At 40.9% G+C, this 17,456-nt stretch overlaps 1 protein-coding gene and 1 long non-coding RNA gene across 7 annotated transcripts in view; one reads left to right on the top strand and one right to left on the bottom strand.

Moving 5' to 3' along the window:
* LOC112567069 overlaps positions 1–17,456 on the top strand; it is a 43,303-nt gene that overhangs the window by 16,283 nt on the left and 9,564 nt on the right. For both annotated transcript variants that reach the window (XR_003099739.1, XR_003099740.1), the window contains exon 2: positions 15,039–15,157. This is a non-coding gene — a long non-coding RNA (uncharacterized LOC112567069). The remainder of the gene's footprint in view (positions 1–15,038; positions 15,158–17,456) is intronic.
* LOC112567067 (diacylglycerol kinase zeta-like) overlaps positions 1–17,456 on the bottom strand; it is a 121,492-nt gene that overhangs the window by 95,849 nt on the left and 8,187 nt on the right. The window contains exons 3-4 of one of the 5 annotated variants that reach the window (XM_025243599.1): positions 13,847–13,873; positions 12,322–12,372 (exon numbers count right to left, since the gene is read on the bottom strand). The exons of 1 other annotated variant lie outside the window; for it this stretch is intronic. In XM_025243599.1, coding sequence (XP_025099384.1) covers positions 12,322–12,372; positions 13,847–13,873 — 78 coding nt within the window. Of the gene's footprint in view, positions 1–2,680; positions 2,867–12,321; positions 12,373–13,846; positions 13,874–17,456 lie in introns of those variants that run through there. 3 more of the 5 variants (XM_025243601.1, XM_025243600.1, XM_025243603.1) reach the window with 3 other exon arrangements.

Genomic DNA, 17,456 nt, shown 5'->3' with positions numbered 1-17,456 from the left:
CATAAACAGCATCGGCATGGCGTGCTAGACGCCCAGTTGATACCCGACGTCGATTTAGGGAACGAAGGTTGAGTCGGGAGTGAGGGTGGAGGGAGGTGAAGATGGGTGACGGCGCATTAGCGTGAGTGGAGGGAGGGAAAGGAGCAGAAAGAGTGCGTGGTTGTGGTAGGGGGTACGAATAAAAGGGGTGACGGTCAAAGGAAGAGCAAGGTGATAATGCTGCTTGCGTAAGGCAACTCTAATGGAAATATCTCACAAAATAGTGAAGTCTGTCAACGAGTATTGAAGGAGGAGTGGGGTGGGGGGTACCGCAGAGTTTGAAACGTAGTTTATTTGTGTTGTTGTACTAATGGAGGGAGGAGGTAGCGATATCGTTTGCTGCGCATAAGGATGAAAGTCGACACGTCATCCCACCCCTTTCCCCAATACTATCTTGCCCTTGTATTTTAGGTACCTGCCAGATCTTCAGCAAGCCCACACCACCTCCCATTCTGTAGAGCATGTCATCACTTTGTATCGACACCCAACTTTTTTTTCCAACCATGTGATCTGCGCACAGCTCGTGGACAGTGCGTCCACCCTTTTCCGCTGCACACAGGGCGCCGATGACCAACGACACATTAAGTGAATGAGATTTCCGTCTCACCCGCCCCTCTGTCCGGTCTCGCGCACGCCACGCTAACTACGGGTGCACGCCACGCTAACTACGGGTGCACGCCACGCTAACTACGGGTGCACGCCAAGCTAACAGTCTTTCCCACCACATCGCGTGAACGGTACCGGAGGCAAAGGCTTCGTTGCTGCATAACTGAACTGGAAGCTGTCGTGGGCCCTTGTGTTAGATCAAAGAAAACGGAAAAAAGACAAAAAAAAAAACAACCACCCACAATAGCAGTGAAAAGAAAAGGAAGAAAAAACAAAAGAAGAAAAAGCAAAATACAAAAGGCAACGGAAACAAGTGCACGAAATAGGGGTGGGTGGAGGGGGACTGCAATATCGGATACTCTTTCACAGATCGGTATGACATGACAAACGACAAAGATCGTTTAGATGTCAAGAACGAAGTCTTGAGGGAAAAAAAAAACAATTAAAAATGCTAAAAGCGCTGGACGCTCTCCTGAGGATGTACGTCTGTGCTGCCGAAGACACTCCTTACAAGCAGACCGTGACTTAACTACTCCTATGATAATAATTATAATACGCCCGGTGACAGGATCAAACGCCTGTCACCAAACACAGTGATTATCGGCTATCCTGGGTTCACATCTCGTCTCGAGGATGTTCTGTATCGGCCCTTCCCCCTCCCCTCACACCTCCTACTCTACATTCGGCTAGAATGTACAGGGTAAATATATTTGAAAGAATCAAACTTAGGATTTGGGTTAAGATTTACCCGAGGCTTTCTTTACTATTTTTAAAATTCAAAAAAAGCTCAATTTGTAAATTCCTGATAAAAATGTCAGGTACATCTAATATTCAATAACTGACATCGATGGATCAAAAACACGGCTTCTGCTTCCCACCTCATCACAAGCACTTGTTGTTTTTACTATCAATAAGGTATCGACCCCACCCGACCACTCTTATTAACAATATGTCAGCGCCTAAGAAACACCGAGCCCTTGCCAAGGTCAGCAACAAAAAAGATCTGTTTACCAGCTTTTCAGCTGCATCAATAAAATATTAAGAGTTGCAAGATGATATTCCGAGAACATCCCTGTGTTTAATTTTCCCACACATCTTTCCTCCCACACGATGATGCTTGACGTCAAAGCAACTCAGGTTTCTCACTCCACAACTCCTGTAAAACCACTTGCACAGGCAGATGGGCGAAGAATGTTTGTAAATAAACTCGCGGATTTCTGACCGGGGATGAAACTTTCCACGAAGCCAAAAGCAGATTGCTTTAGTAACAGATATAAATACAGACCTGTGTATAAAAGCTAGGGGAACATGACATTCTGCGGAAGGTTCAGTAATGCTTCAGGAAGAAAAGGTTATCTTTCTGTTCCAACACCACTTTGGTAACTATTAGCAACAGTAGGAGGCGTGTGAAGTACGTGATACAATGTCAACTCGGGGTAAAAACATGCTAAGTCAACTTCCAAGTCACGCTATTTTTGCATTCACTTACCCGATATTCACAAACCAGGTGCTGTTGTTTTGTTTTTGTTCCATTGGGAAGGGTCTGGCTAAAATTATTCCCGAAATGCACGAGTCTTCAAATGTACTCAGAAATCTAGCAACAGTCAGTCGGAAATCATCCTGACATCTGTTAGTCATTATTAATTACTCGCTAGCAACAAATCAGGTCTTTTTTCTTTGTTTGAGCTTACTATTTATAAACATGTTTTTCCGCTTTAGGGCAGGTTTGTTTTTTTAAATATCTGTAAACATCTCGTTAGATTCCGTCTAGATCTGTTTGGGCCAGACGATAATGTCTGACACAGAGCACAGCTTTTGTACAGCTTGTAATACACTTTTATCTAGTTTTGCTGCTACATGACTTGATTAAGAAACGTTGAATGCATTCTGGCTGGTTATTATTGACTGTTATTGGCACTAAGTCACGTCATGTTTCTGTTTCTCAAACACAACAACACAGACGAGGTCTGAGACTTCACGTTAGTCACGTCCGCCATTTGTTATTGAGTTTTTTAAAAAATACAAAAAAAATTACCTTTCCATTTTTTCCTTCCCGTGTTTTCTCCACATTCCTCCACGCACGAAGGAGCACTTAAATGTATTTTTGCTTATCCGAGATCTGTAATTTTAAAGTTATTTCGGAGATAGAATTGCCGTACTACTGACAAGATCGTGAACAATGACGGCATTTTTCAGCGCATGCGCAGTACGCGTCTATCGGCGATTCAAACGGAAGTGGCGGTTCAGTCAGTTAGGCACTCAGTTGCTCTTACCGACACTTTCAGACGTAAATATATGGGGGGAAAAGATTGCTGCTGTGTCACAACGGTAAATTAAAAAAAGGAGGCAGGACAATAGTTCAACCAGCTAGATCACAATATTAATTACACAGTTTCTCTCTCTCTCACACACACAGAGGGGAACATACTTTTCCTAACAATAACAGGGTATCTCTGAATTTACATTGGAGTAAATAAAATATATTGTGCAAACACAAATAAAAATGTCAGCCAATTAATGTTGTTTTATGCTCATTATTTCTTCAAAAAACTTAGAATTATTATATTAGGCATATAGTTGTGCTGATTAATAATTTTTTTTTTTGAAAGAAAGTTTTGAGGAAACTGTGTCGACTAAAAACTGCGAACATTATTTGTGAGACAGCCTAAGACTGCATGACATCTATAGATTACTGTACATATTTGCTGTACGTATACATTTTTCTCTTCTGTCTTCCTCACCTTTCTTTCTCTTTCATTTCTGAGAAAGTAAGACCGTGATGTGACACGTTTAAAATATTGCCTTTATTTCCTGACAAGCAAAATTGAATGGCTCCCCTCTCCCCACCCCCCACTAAAGACACTTATTTGAACATCATTTTCCCTCTATTTCTAAGTAGTGTGCTGTAACTAAATGATCGCTAACAACAACGAAGCCGACCTTGTTCTTGCAACAGACGTTAAATTACACATCATCATCCATTCTGGGTAGCAGATTAAAATAAATTCCTCTGCTCAGCATCCAGCCCCCCGCACCTACCCACACCCACTCAAAGGCCAGTTCTATCAACACCGAGCATGCAACATGTTGCGTGATGATGGTAATGACAGCCCCGTTACCCAACGCTGGTACTATCGTCAAATAATGTTCAGCAACTACTGAGTAGGTGGTGGTGTGTGTGTGGTGGTTGTGGTGGCTGTTGTTGTGGTTGTTGTGTGGTGGGGGAGCAAGCTTTAGATGTCATGTATTTTCTCCAGGATCAGATGCCGGCAGAGCCTCAGATTACGCAGAAAAGCGGAGAAAGGGGAAACTAAAACAAAACAAACAAATCCTAACTCCCCCAGGGGATGAAATGGCAGTCAAACGCGTTCGATTCTTCTAAATGGCGGCGTGGGCAATGCAAACCGCTGATTAGAGAAGAACAAAACGACGTGACTATAACGAATGGGTTGCTGGAGTTAATGCCAGTTAATATCACGCCTCACTGAGGCCGCACCCTCAGATCGCCACGACACCATTGTTTGAGATCAGCGCCAGGAGAGGAGGGAATGGGGCGAAAGGGAAAGGGGTGCAGGTGTGAAAACAGAGAGAAAGGAGACTAAAAAAAACCAAACCAGAAACCCTCATCCCGACAGTCATCAACGTCCTCCGAGGAGCTGTTACGTGTGACTGTCGACCTGTGCGACGGGTACCCGGGTGAGAGGGGGGGAACTGCCGTGACGAACGACGTGCAAACGGGTGGATGGGACGAACTCATTCCACAGCTGCACGACCGACGGAGAGTCGCGTTACGTACACATCGCACCATCGCCATGGCACCAGCTTTTAAGGCCGAAACAACAACCAAATAATAAAAAAGGGAAAAGAAAACAAACAAACAAACAAACAAAAAAAAGGAAAAGTCAACATTAGGAAAAGGGTAATACCTCAGAGGCAGTAATAATGTAACAGAGTTCTAGGACTCCTCAGAAATTAAAAACAAGACGATTCTACAAACAGATAGTTCTGTGGTTATCACCCTGAAAATGCAGACATGAATGTCCTCTCTGTTGAGGAAAGCGTTGGAGTAGAAAATTGAAAATCCGGAAACACAACTATGTTTTCCAAGGTTTACTTTGAAGGTTTTGTAGGTCTGAGGTGCGACAATTATTTTCACGGCTCCACATTCCGGAGAAAATAAATTAGCCCGCATTCCCGACAGGACAGGCAGACACAAATTTCTCACTTTGAACTTTGTGACGCACACTGCTATGACAACCCGGCCTGCTGCAGCTTTTAAAGGCTTCTTTTCTTGCCATTTATTCAGGAAACGGTCAAATGTGCCGGAGAAAAATGCATATGAGCACTGCAGGGCTTCGACTTGATAGCGCTTTCAAACAAAAATACGCCGGTGCCGGAATTCCATAAAAAAAAAAAAAAAAAATTCTAACGGTCTTCCTCGGGAAAAAAATAGAATAAAATAAAAAACCCGCGATGTCCTTCATTTCTGTGCGGGTAATTGAGATGCATAGACGTAAACAAGTACGACTGAGTTGTTGCCGATGTTTCCCCACTCCCCTTCACACGTATTTGGAGTCAGGTGAAGGTCCTCTGGTGAACTTTGTGCAGGCCGTGCTGTTGTTGTAGTAGCCTGGACATGTGATAGCAAAATATTATGAAGTATTCCAAAGTGGACCGAAACTACGGCAACCTACTCGGTCAATGACTTTCAAATCAGCAGTTTAGTAATGCAATCGCTGACATCTTTTTGCATCATTCTGCATAATTAGACCCTACTTGCAGAAGCAAGAAAAGTAAAAGTAATTGCATTACAAGACTGTAAATTTTTTTTATTGAATACAATGAAGGTTCCTGAATACCCAAACTGCCGATATTTAGCAGTCAGCCACGCAGTAAACACAGCGGAGACGATGTTTGGGGACGAACCACCATGACAGGGAAGTGTAGAAGGGAAGAAACCATCTACAGCATCCTTACACAGCTACGTCCACCTTCTGTCCCGCCCACTTCTCTGGTGGGCGTGCAAAGAGGACTGTGGACTGTCAGGACTGGCGAAAAGTGTTGTTACTCACTTCCATCGTATGTATAGTGCTACTGCTAGCTTCTGTACTGGGAGGATCCTCCCTCCACCCCTGGACGCGCGTGCTGTTGGTAGCAGAAAATCAAGCAGCGCCAGGAGACGGACGGGTGTGGGGACAGTTAGCTGACACCATCTGTGGGACTGGACAGGCAGGCAGACAGTCTTGTACAGTGCAAAAAGTTGCACCAAGTTGTTTACGGTCTTCTGCTCTAAATGTAAGAGGCCACCGCAAATTATAGGACACCAGGAGAGCCATTCAGCCAGCATGGGACCCGGATACCAACAAGAATAAAACGAAATAATGAGAAATGTTAATCACAATATAATGCACAGGCTTTAAAAACAGATTCTGGGTTGGGACTAGGGGTAGGGTTAGGGTAGCGCTTCTTTATGAAAACATTAAAACAAATTAAATAGTCTTTTAGCAATTATAATCTGTTACATTATGCAGACCAATCAACATAGCGGTATCATACTGACTCGAATTGTCTGAATTAGTTAAAAATAACGCCGGGTATAGCCACGTGTATAGCAATTCTCTGTTTTTGGCGCCCCTTGGAAAATGACCCCCCTACATTTTGGGCACTGTAATCTATTCGCACACACAAACGCATGCATGTACGCACACACACAAGCACTACGTGGGCTCTCGCCCGCCTATACGTCATAACGAATATAGAACCGACAGACGAATGGCTAATGAATGAAGTGGCTCGCCGATGACCAATTTATCATCATTATTCCCTGCGCGATGAAATAAAAGCTTGATCAACCCAAGCACGGTATGCAGGGATGAGAGGGTGGCGGGGCGATGCGGGGGTCACTGGGTGGGGTAAGGGGTGGGGGAGGGCTAGCGCTGTTACACATCTACCCCCACCATCACACCTAAAAGTGGGAGAAAATGGAATTCCTGTGGTCGCAAGCACCGTGTGAGATTACTCGTGTCTGTTTATGCAATCCAAAAGCACGCGCGAACGCTCCCTTTCATCACTTCCTTCACAGACACACCAACACAACAGAGCGAGAGAAAGAAGGAGGCAGAAAATGGGGCTGGGTGAGATGGGGAATGGCTACCGAACATGGAAGATAAAATGCTCTACAAAGATCATTCAGTGCGGCTTCATGCCGTGTAATTGTGATCTATGATGCATCGTGCTGCTTTCAGTCCCTCACCCCGACACCATACCCGCCCACCTGCACTACGATCGTCCTCTGGGGGGAGGTAATGTTTGTTGTCGCCAACTGACGTCCATGACCTAGTTTTCAGTCCTTTTCATCCTACCCGACCTTGTTTCACCCGGGCATACTTTGTTCACCAATCCTGTCCTTTTTCATCTTCCTCCGATCCTGATCATCAAATTTCAAGGAAAATAGTCTTGTCTTCATCCGATCCTAATGAGCAGTTTCCAGGAGGAAAAAAAAAATGTTCCTGATCAGCAGACTCAAAAAACAAAGTCATGTATTCATCCAATTCTGATAAGCCGTTTCCAGAAAAAAATTAAAAAAATAAAATACTGCGTGGAGGCCCCCGCCCCACACGCCCACGCCCGTCTCCGTGATCAATGAGACAGATGAAAACATGTCTATGGGCGAGCTCGGTGCCAGACCCTGCATGTTGTAGCTGTTTGCTGCGGACGCGCTCATCCCCGGACAAAAACGATGCGCGTCAATCACAGGAATGCAAGAAGAAGAAAAAAAAAACATCTTGAGCTTGTTGCTAGGTTTTGTTCCGCTTTTTTTCAGCTGCATCAAGAAGACGGGGTTATTTTCTGAGGATGAAAAGCACCTCATGAAAAACGGTCCTTTAAAAATAAATACCATAACAGCATTAGGTTAGCTACGGAATCCTTAAACTACTTTTTAGCACAAGTCCTCTCAAACATGCAGATACCGGTAGGAAGTTAACCTGACGTGTACATTACTACAGATACCAACAAGATGATGATGATGATGATAATGATTGATGATTGATGATGATGATGATGATGATGATGATGACGGCTTGTCCGCGCGTCCCCCTTAGCCACTAATACCGATATGAGACATGATAAACTTTAAAAAAAAAAAAAAACATGACCACATTCGCCCCTCCCCTTTGTCAGGTTTAGAACCCCGGTTCTATCATATGCTAATATGTTGAAACATAATGTTGCCCAAGCGAGCTGCCACTTGAAACGTAGCGGTAAAGAATTGTATCTCGAGAACGGAGCAGCTCGTGGCAACCAGTGTATTTCAATGAAATAAGCCCACTTGTTTCAAATAAGTTTGCACTGGGGCTGGTCTTTAAGGCAGTTCTGTCATGCTGCTGCAAGTTCCGTCTATTTTTAGCCACACGCTTTCTGCAAGTGGGCGCCGACTACCGAATATCTATTATTCATGCCTTAAATCAACATCTGGCAAACAGACAATTCGCTAAAAAGTTTAACTGAATTTTTATTCTTTTTTGCTTGCTTTAATCATTTCGATGAATGTAATTTTTTGTTGTTGTGTGTTTTTGTTGTTTTTATTTTTGCCGCCATTTTAAGAGGTAGCTCGCGTTACTATGGAGTAAAAGGACCAAGGAATTCGGAAAACATTTGAGCCAGTAGTCGATGCTCCATTCAACCAATGTACCTCAACAAAACTGTGCAAAGCTTCAAATTTAATTACATGCCTTATTAAGTCTCGAACTTAATTTTAACAGACAAAAATACTAACTAAACTTTCCCTATTACCCGGTTCATTAAAAGCATTTCATTGACGGCGCGCAACTCCCATACTCCATTCTCGTCTGTTCTGTGGGGGATCATACCCGATACTTCTGTTCAAGCACAGAACTTTTATCAATCAGTTTTTCTGCAATGTCAATTTTCCACAAATCACACACGTGACTGGTCTTAATCAATGAACTCATGAAGGAACTCGAAAAAATACCTTACGACGCTCCAGACTGGCAAGAATACATGGCCTCGCTGCACTTTTATCCGAAAAGGTCCTTCAGTAGGTAACACAGCACTCAGAAATTAATTTTCTCCTTGAAGTTTACTGTAACAGCTTATATACACTTCATCTTCGACAAGACTAGAAGCTGAAAATAGACTGACGTAATGAAACATTCCCATTGGCTAGGAGGGATCACGTGATTTACACCATATCACGTCATCGCACTCGTTTCTCATTAAAGGTGGTCATGTCAACAGTCCCCTCACCCTTCCATCTAATAACTACTTTCTTTTAAACAAAAACAAAATAAAACAAACAACAACAACAACAACAACAACACTCTAAATTCACTTTTAAAGAATCCCTACATTTTGGGAAAGACTTGCGATGGTCCCAGTCCCATGCCCTGCAGACACCATGCGAAAGAAAACAGCGGTGTGCGTAGCTTCCGAGGATGAAGCGAACTTAACGAGCGGGTTTTCTCTCTCCCTTGCGGAAAAAGAGATTTCAAAGTGTCCAGGAAATTATCGGTTGTTAGTGGAGCATACCCGCGACTCCCCTACTCCTCGCCGACAGGAACCATCAACACACACCCCTCCCCAACACACACAGAAAGAGAAAGTGAGTCCATTCCGTCCCAGAGAATTCATTGCCATCGACGATGCCAAATACAAAGACCGCAATTTTTGCTATCTCTTGTGATCAGCTGCCCACGATTTCGAACTGGTCTTCGATTGGTAACGAACTGGTCACGTGAGTGGATTCCTGCAACGGAGCTGGTTCATTCAAGAGCAGTCTAAACTACAGCTCAGCAAATTACGAAATTGTTACATTTACCTCTCCTTTAAAAACTGGACAATTTCATACAGAAAAAAGAGGAAAAAAAGAACAAGAAAGCTATGGAGGGCTGACCATGCCTGGCAGTCCTGGGTTCAATAAGCCTGTCAAAGACAGCTGTGTGTTGATTGGTGATGGTGCCAGCTTAAGAACACAACAGCTGGCTTGGCCGCTGTAACTCGTCTTATCACGAGGATGTTTTGTCAACAGTCCCGGCTTCCCTCTAAACGGAAGAATAACCTCTGCAGCGCTGAACAGCGTTTGTAGACGAGAGCTAAGAAAACATCTCCTGGCAATAACGACAATCGTGCGTAGTCTCCACGACAATGGTTATCTTTCCTCATCCAAACATCATAAATATAGAAAACCTGTTTTTTTACGGACTGAATCAGAGGAAATCGCACTGAGAAAGAAAAGTATAGTTTCACACACAGAAAAAAAAGTGAAAGCTGACTTCTAACGAGAAAGGTAAACCCTAAATCTTTGTGGTCTTAGGGGGGAATTTAATCTGGCAATGCTCTCTCTCTCTCTCCTTCCTCGATGTTTTCTGAACAGTCACAAACCCCTACAGTACTCGTCTCCCTTCTCAGCCCCTCACATCTCACTCTCCACGCCCTAATCCGAGAGATGTCACGATGTAGTCAGTACTGCTACCCAGTAAGAGACCAGAGACCAGAAACAAAAATAATATCCTTCACCACCACCATCATCCTCTCATCCATCGTCCGAGAGGCCTGATGATGTGCACCCAGTGCCTGGCGGGTTAGGGCAACAGCCGTAGGATCGATGCTTAGTAAGACTGACCTCTGACCTCCGGTAATCACCTTTTTCCACAGACTTGGGTTCTCCCGGTGCTGCGTGCCAGTTAGACGGAACCTCTCTCGCTAATGTATCCCTGCTGCAGCTTCTGAACTGCTGCTAGAGACCCAGTGATGTCACGCAGGGTCCATCAGCGAGGTACGTCACCGGACTGGACGCGTGACGTCCTGTCGGATTTTATCAGTTTGGACAACGGCTGGCACGTCAGGCGGGTCGTTTGACCTTTGCCTGCAGGTTACGTCAGTAGTTTATCTTGAAAAAAAAAATCCGCCTGCTTTGCAGATAACATGTGCCAAACCAGGTGCAGTTGAACTTCATGTAGTACCCACCCTCGTTGCACTGTGCTCGCGACATGTCAATAAATCTCCCCCCGATGTTAACCTTTAACCTGCCGGTTAGTATGGTAATTGCTTGTCAGCCTCTCAACTTTATTGGAAGAAGTTAATGTTGTCATACATGCCGTGACTAGCCTCTAACCCAAGTCTTATTTCTAACTTTTGGAAAAGCCTTAGATGTACACTTCATGTTTAAAAAAAACCCACACACACACACAAAATAATCAAACAAAAAAATGTTTAAATAAAAATATGAAAATCGGACCGATGAGTTTTGTGTAATGGGAGCCATATTTTCCGCCGTAGTTCACAAAAATAGTGCATCAGTTAGACTGAATAAGCCGCCAAACTCTTGTATGGAAACTGAAGTCGCAGCCTGCATTTCTCTGGGTCTTCAGATTTTTTTAAAAACTTCTCTCCACAAAAAAAGTCACACATATAATCATTCTTTCTAGTCGCTTTCAACCTGATGGGCACCTCTTGCAGAATGATAGCTGTTATACACACTATCGACACTTCCCATGTCCCCCTGCCCCCTTGGGGTATCGCTGGCTATGGGTCATCTGTCACTCATTAACACAAGCATCGATAAGACCCAAGAATGCGAGATCTGTCGATACAAATAACCCTCTTTCTTCTGGTGACAGGGAGACACAGAAGGATTGGGGGCGGCGGGAGTCACCTGTAAAGTGAAGCGGCAGTAACAATTTCTTCTTTCCGCTTTCACCTCTCCCTCTTTCGGACGCCAGCACTCCCCTATTCATAATCCACAAGCAGGTATTACATCTTTTCCTCTCTTTATTTTTTTTTTGCCCTGCATCGGAGAGGGATCCGAACCGACGCCTAACCCCAGTTTCGCAGTCGCGTGAAGACCGCCAGTGAAGCAAGGACAACATGACGACAACGAATGCAAGGTCTAGTCCGTTAACACATGATGAGGTTCGCGCACTTGGGTCACACAGGATGGGCCGTACCTGAATTTTTTTTTTCAGGCACTCTTCCCTTCACACGATTTCTTGCTCACCTTTACCCCTCGTAGTAAAAAAGAAAAAATCCAAAAAAAGTCACAACCGTAACCAAGTTGAGCTACTCTGATAAAAAAAAAAAAATTAGAGCTAGCCACAAACCCACCCACCAAAAACAAAACAACTCCACTGAGTATTAATTTTACAAGAACAGGACTGATGAAAACAAAGCCATGACGCATATCGGTTAATAAAGCTGGTTATCACTATTTCTCCCCAGTCACGCTCTTTTCATCCAACACCTAAAGACTTATTGGGGTGGAAGCTCCCACTCCCAAAAAAGACATTATCTTTTTCCCTTCAGTTGTTTCGGTTAGGTCTTAAATTACAAAAATAATTTCAATAGTTTCTTAACCAGAGATTTATCAAGTAAAAAAGCAAGCATGCTATTTTTCTCAAACATGCTTTTTATGCCAAATTATAGCAAGAATGAACATGCATACAAAGAACAATGAGGGAAGAAAGATACACTGGCATTACATAATCTGTGAGTCTACAAGCCATAAATCACAAATATGTTGTAAGCTCAAAGCTAACCAAGCAGTCCAACTGTTTTATGGATTTTCGAAAGATGATGCCAGTCCATTTTGTCAGACAGTTCGTTGGTAATTTGCTAGGTGCTCTGAAATGAGTGGTTAGGAAATATTAAGATTTGAACCTTCTGTACGCAGTGAAGTAACGCAGCACTGTCCGTGTTGTCTTTGACCATCTGTTTCAAAGAAGCAGATATCAAGGTCATTGAAACTTGTAAAGACAATATGCGGGAGGCTATGCTGCTCCAAAATATTTGCCTACTATGCTTTTGTTCTTCACCAGACATCCCTCAACACATTTCACTATTCTTTTATTGTTTATTTTATCGGGTCTTATCCAGTTTCACTAGTTTTGGTCTTATGAGAACCCTTTATTTTAAAAACTCAAATATTTGAAAAAAATTCAAACTAAAGCCTTCTATTATCACAAATTGAATGGTTCCAAACTGTCCAGCAAAACTGAAATGGTTTATGTAACTAATTTTAATTATTTAACTGTATTTTTTATGCTCTAAAGACCACAAGAAACCTAACAATGGTTTACACACATACGACCCCTGTTTATTAAAGATTAGTAATGAGGAAACATGCCAAAATTATAAGTATAAAAAAATTGATGCAAAATTGTTAGTTACTCCCTTAGAAATAAAAATTCTATAAAAAAAAGTAAAAAGGGGGATGGACTGTAACTAGCTTTCAGAAAACAGGCTTTCAAATAAACAGGCTTTGAAGGGGGTTAACAAAGTGAAAAGCTAAAGGGAAGCAACGCCAGGCAATTCACCACAAAGACAAAATTTTCCTTTTTACTTCCCCTTTTGGCAGTTGCTGTTATTTGCCCTTGGACATGTTAGGGTCAACATCTTAAAATGAGATTATTAAAAAAGTGTCATGCGTTAATGTATCAAAATGCATAAGTCCATGTAGAAATGTGATGCAAAGTTACAGGCTTTTTCCCCACAATAATATGAACATAAAAAAAGCACAGAATTATGAAATGCCCATGACTGAAGAAATCTAAGGAACTGTTTGTTCATCTTTTCAGTTTTTAAAAAAATCGTGTGCCACTATTATTTCAATACTCCAAATGACACTAATACACTACATGTAAAAAGGTTTTTCTACATAGACAAAAAGACTAAAACATTGAAAATGAATATATATATATATAAAAAATTCATGCAGGGCATGCAAACTGCTTTTCACTATCAGAATGAAAAATAGTGAAACATCATTGACATTCTGATTTCTAAAATGTATTTCCGTTAGTTTCTATGTCATTTCTTTATCCTGTGGTTGTGAAAATTTTGAAAGGACTTAACTTTATACTTGACTCAAAAAATCGTTCACAACACTTACAAATTGCACAACATTAAACTAAAATTCACAAACTGATGCAGAGCTGTATTTTTTTAAGCAATATGCTGTCTACACTATGGCATCACCAAGGACCACAAAAAAAGCATCTGTATTCCTTTTAAACAGAACTAGAAAATCTAGCAAATTTTTCTTTAAAATATTGGCCTAGATCTACATGTTTAACTACAGCAGGAATTGCACAAGACTTGGGTATTGAATGTGGAAAATATTGAATCATTCACAGATCCAATGCTAGCAAAAAACCAGGAGGGTAAAATTAGCAAAATTGTCTACCTGGCATTACGTCTTTCCAACCTGCCTCTGCACATTAAAATGGGTATTATTTGTTTGTTGCTTTTTTTAAAAAGAGAAAACTCTCTGCACATCTAGCTTGGCTGAAGAAAAAGAGGTTTTAAGATTACACCAAATTAGTAAAAACACTACTCTGATCACTTATATAAATATGGATACTTTCTATAAAGTCAACTTCACATAAAAATGAAGATAATAATAGCATTAATGACAGTAACGACACAAATTATGAAATCACCTGAAAATTTCTGTCAGGAGTAACAACAATTACTGATATTGATCTTAACACTATAAACGTTATATTAAAAAAAAACAAAAACAAGAAGTATACATGTTACTGAATCCATGGCCACTGTCAGATCATGAATCAGTATCCTATACAGGTCCATGTTCAGATAGCATGGTAAAAGGGAAATAACTGCTCTTTTCGTGACTTTTTTTTTAAATGGTTTACCTCCCCTGATTTTCCTTTTTTGCGGGGGTTTTCCACACCCCACTCCTACCACCTTCCCGCTTCAAAAAATAAAACACTAAACGAATCATTCACTATAATTACATGTATATATTTCTGAAGTTTAAAAAAAATTAAATGCAAGTTAATTTGGGAGAATGTTAGACCAATCGAGACCACTATTAATTAATCCCTAATTTCTTTTTGTTCATCAACAGCTAGTTTTTGTAGCACTTTTTTTCTCTCCACTGCAATTGGTCTTTGAATGATCATTGGGGCTCTTTCCAAGTTAAATTCACCTCATTTAGCTCATGCATTAGCCTATGTTTTCCTTATATTCTGTTGCTGAAGGATTTGAAGAATTTGTAAGATTTGTAATGTTTAAACATTTCAATCACTCATCCTATAGAGAAAAAGAAACCCCTTATGTTGAAGGATATTTTGAATCAAACCACATATTTATGAACATATGTCACAAGATACATTTGTGTGCTAATACCTGTAGATGACTCGTCCTCTGCCCAACATATTTTCAAGAGAGTAGAAAAAAAATTTCTATATCTTTTTAAAAGAAGAAAAAATTCCACTTTTTTTCCTCTGTATATAAAAAGACAATTTAAGTGATCAAGAATACATAGTGCGCTAAGATTTTTCTATAAAATGAACATGGAGTGAGCAATTCTTTTGTGAATGAAAGCAAAGCACAACACCGGCTTGTTACAGACATCAGCAGCAGAAGCAGAAGAGAAAGACTTCGGACTTTTGAACTCTCTCCTGCTATGTAACAGGTGGCATCTGCAGTCCCAGATACCCAGAACAAAGACCCTGCAATCAATCAGCAGGTAAAGCAACCATCTTTCTGCCTAGGAACACCAAGAAGAGTGCACCATCTTACCTGCAAGCAAACAAAAATAAAATCCTCCTTAGTGTACTATGGCACATCACATGCCACAATCAACCTAAACTTTTCAGCAAAATTTCTTTTAGGTGTCTGTGTGCATCTTTCTCTTGCTAACACACACACACAGGCATATATACACATATGCATGCCCATATTAGTGGTGAGTGTGTTACAAATGTAATCAGTTATATATGTATATCTTTCCATTTCTGCTGTGTTTTTATAGCACAAATTTCCCAGAATAGTACTGACAACATTAATGTCATGATCTATTCTTTAAATGTCAGTATGCTGATAACTTTGCCAGCAAAACCAAAACAAAGCACTCGAGAAAGGCACAAACACTTTGTGGGACTGACATTATACTTAAAATTGTATTTTATGACCACTGCCATTGCCTACAACTGTAATAGGCAGTCCACACAGCAGCTACATTCTAGTAAAATCTTATGTTATTAGTGCAATAACTCCAAATTAACTTACTGACTTTTCTCATTCTGAAGTTTCTATTTTGGAAATGATTAAGATCAAATTATATATTTGCTTGAATGATTTCAAATAACTCTTTGTAGATTAATACTTTATCATTTCTCTTTCATATACAACAAAAATATTTTTAACTGCATGATATTTAATTTGGGAGCATTTAAAAATCTAACAGCTTATGACTGAATGTTGAAAACATTCAGAGACTCAAAGCTACACAATGTCATAAACATCATAATATCAGAAATGTATTATATATTAAATATTCCTACTTTGCATTCTCCTCTTCTTCATAATATCAACACAGAACTATGATCTTTTCTTATTTGTGGTCAAGCCCTATGACTTTACAACAAGCATTATCATCTAAAGTACTGCAGGATACAATTATTGCAACTGGCCAGCTTCACATAAACATGAAAAATATTCTCACATGACTTAATCAAACCTGAATAATAATACAATGAATGACTGGCTTCTGCTTCTCTCATAAGTAAGAAATTCTCATTTAGATTGTGTAGTGTGGGCAGGGCTTTTTGATTTTTCCCCCCTAATCTTATGGAGAGGTCCATTAATTTTGTTGTTCCTAATTCCTGATAGAAAATTTTTACAGGCATTTTTCCAGCCAATTTGTAATGTCTATGATGTCCTGCTAATTACTGTAGCAAAAGAACAGCTGTATGCACCTGTCTCTACAAGCATCTTGCATCTTGGATTTCAAATCATTTCCAGCCTCCATGCTTATTATCTCCCATTACATGCTCTGGTTACCAGCAACCAGGAGCCATTCCACTTAAGCAGAAAATACAGCACATGTGAAAATAAGTGGGAACAAATGGCTAATGATTACTGTTGGCAAGCGAGGATATGTTATTTATTGTGGCAGCAAGAACTGAGTTTTATCTTTAACTTCAAGATTACATGGTGAAAACTGACCTTAAAAACTGGCCTGTGTGTTCTGTAAGTGTGAGGGTTTGTGCATGGTGCAAGCATGCATGATGTATGTTCTTTAAAAAGAGGGGAAAAAATGGATAAATTTTATGTGCATCACCCCATAACAACATTATTCTTAAAAATCTGACTACCTATGTGATGAGAAACAAACCCAACTCTCAGCTTGCAAGAAAAGACACTAAGTTTTCATGAGCACTATAAAATGTTAAGCAAAATTCCCCTTCCCTCCTCCCACAAACCTTAAAGTCAATCAGCCTTTCTGCAAATTCTAGTGTTAAGAACATGGCTGGCACATGTTCTAAATTCAACCCCAAGGAAAGCATCTATGGATCCTAACATCTCCATCTTGACCTTTCTCATCTCCCTTCAAATTTGCAACCATGACAACCAGTGAAAAAAAAAAGGATTTGCTTTCAGTTGTCAATCACTGCTGTGCAGGTATTCTCTGCACAATCTGCAACCAGGGCTACTTGGCTTTTTGGGGAGGGGGGAAAGAAAAAAAGAGTCTGCATGTTCTCCCCCACACCTCTTTTGCCTGCCTCCAGATCTCGCAGGACTGGCTTGTTTCGTCAGTTATGCACACTCACATAGCTAATTCACTTTGATCACCCTCCATATATCCTGCTCCTTCAATTTGTATTCTATCCCTTCTTCCTCTCCCACTCCCACTGCCCACAACTTTCTTTTTTTCCCTTTTGGGTCCTTGAGGAACTGATGTAAAAAAAAAAATGCAGAAAGAAAAAGAAAAACCAAAGCACAATCTGATACTTACACGATCTTCATTTTGCCAAAAAGTCTTC

The sequence above is a fragment of the Pomacea canaliculata genome, linkage group LG6 (assembly GCF_003073045.1).
Source record: "Pomacea canaliculata isolate SZHN2017 linkage group LG6, ASM307304v1, whole genome shotgun sequence".
In the NCBI taxonomy this organism is placed as follows: domain Eukaryota; kingdom Metazoa; phylum Mollusca; class Gastropoda; order Architaenioglossa; family Ampullariidae; genus Pomacea; species Pomacea canaliculata.
This window is presented reverse-complemented; position numbering and strand designations above follow the sequence as displayed.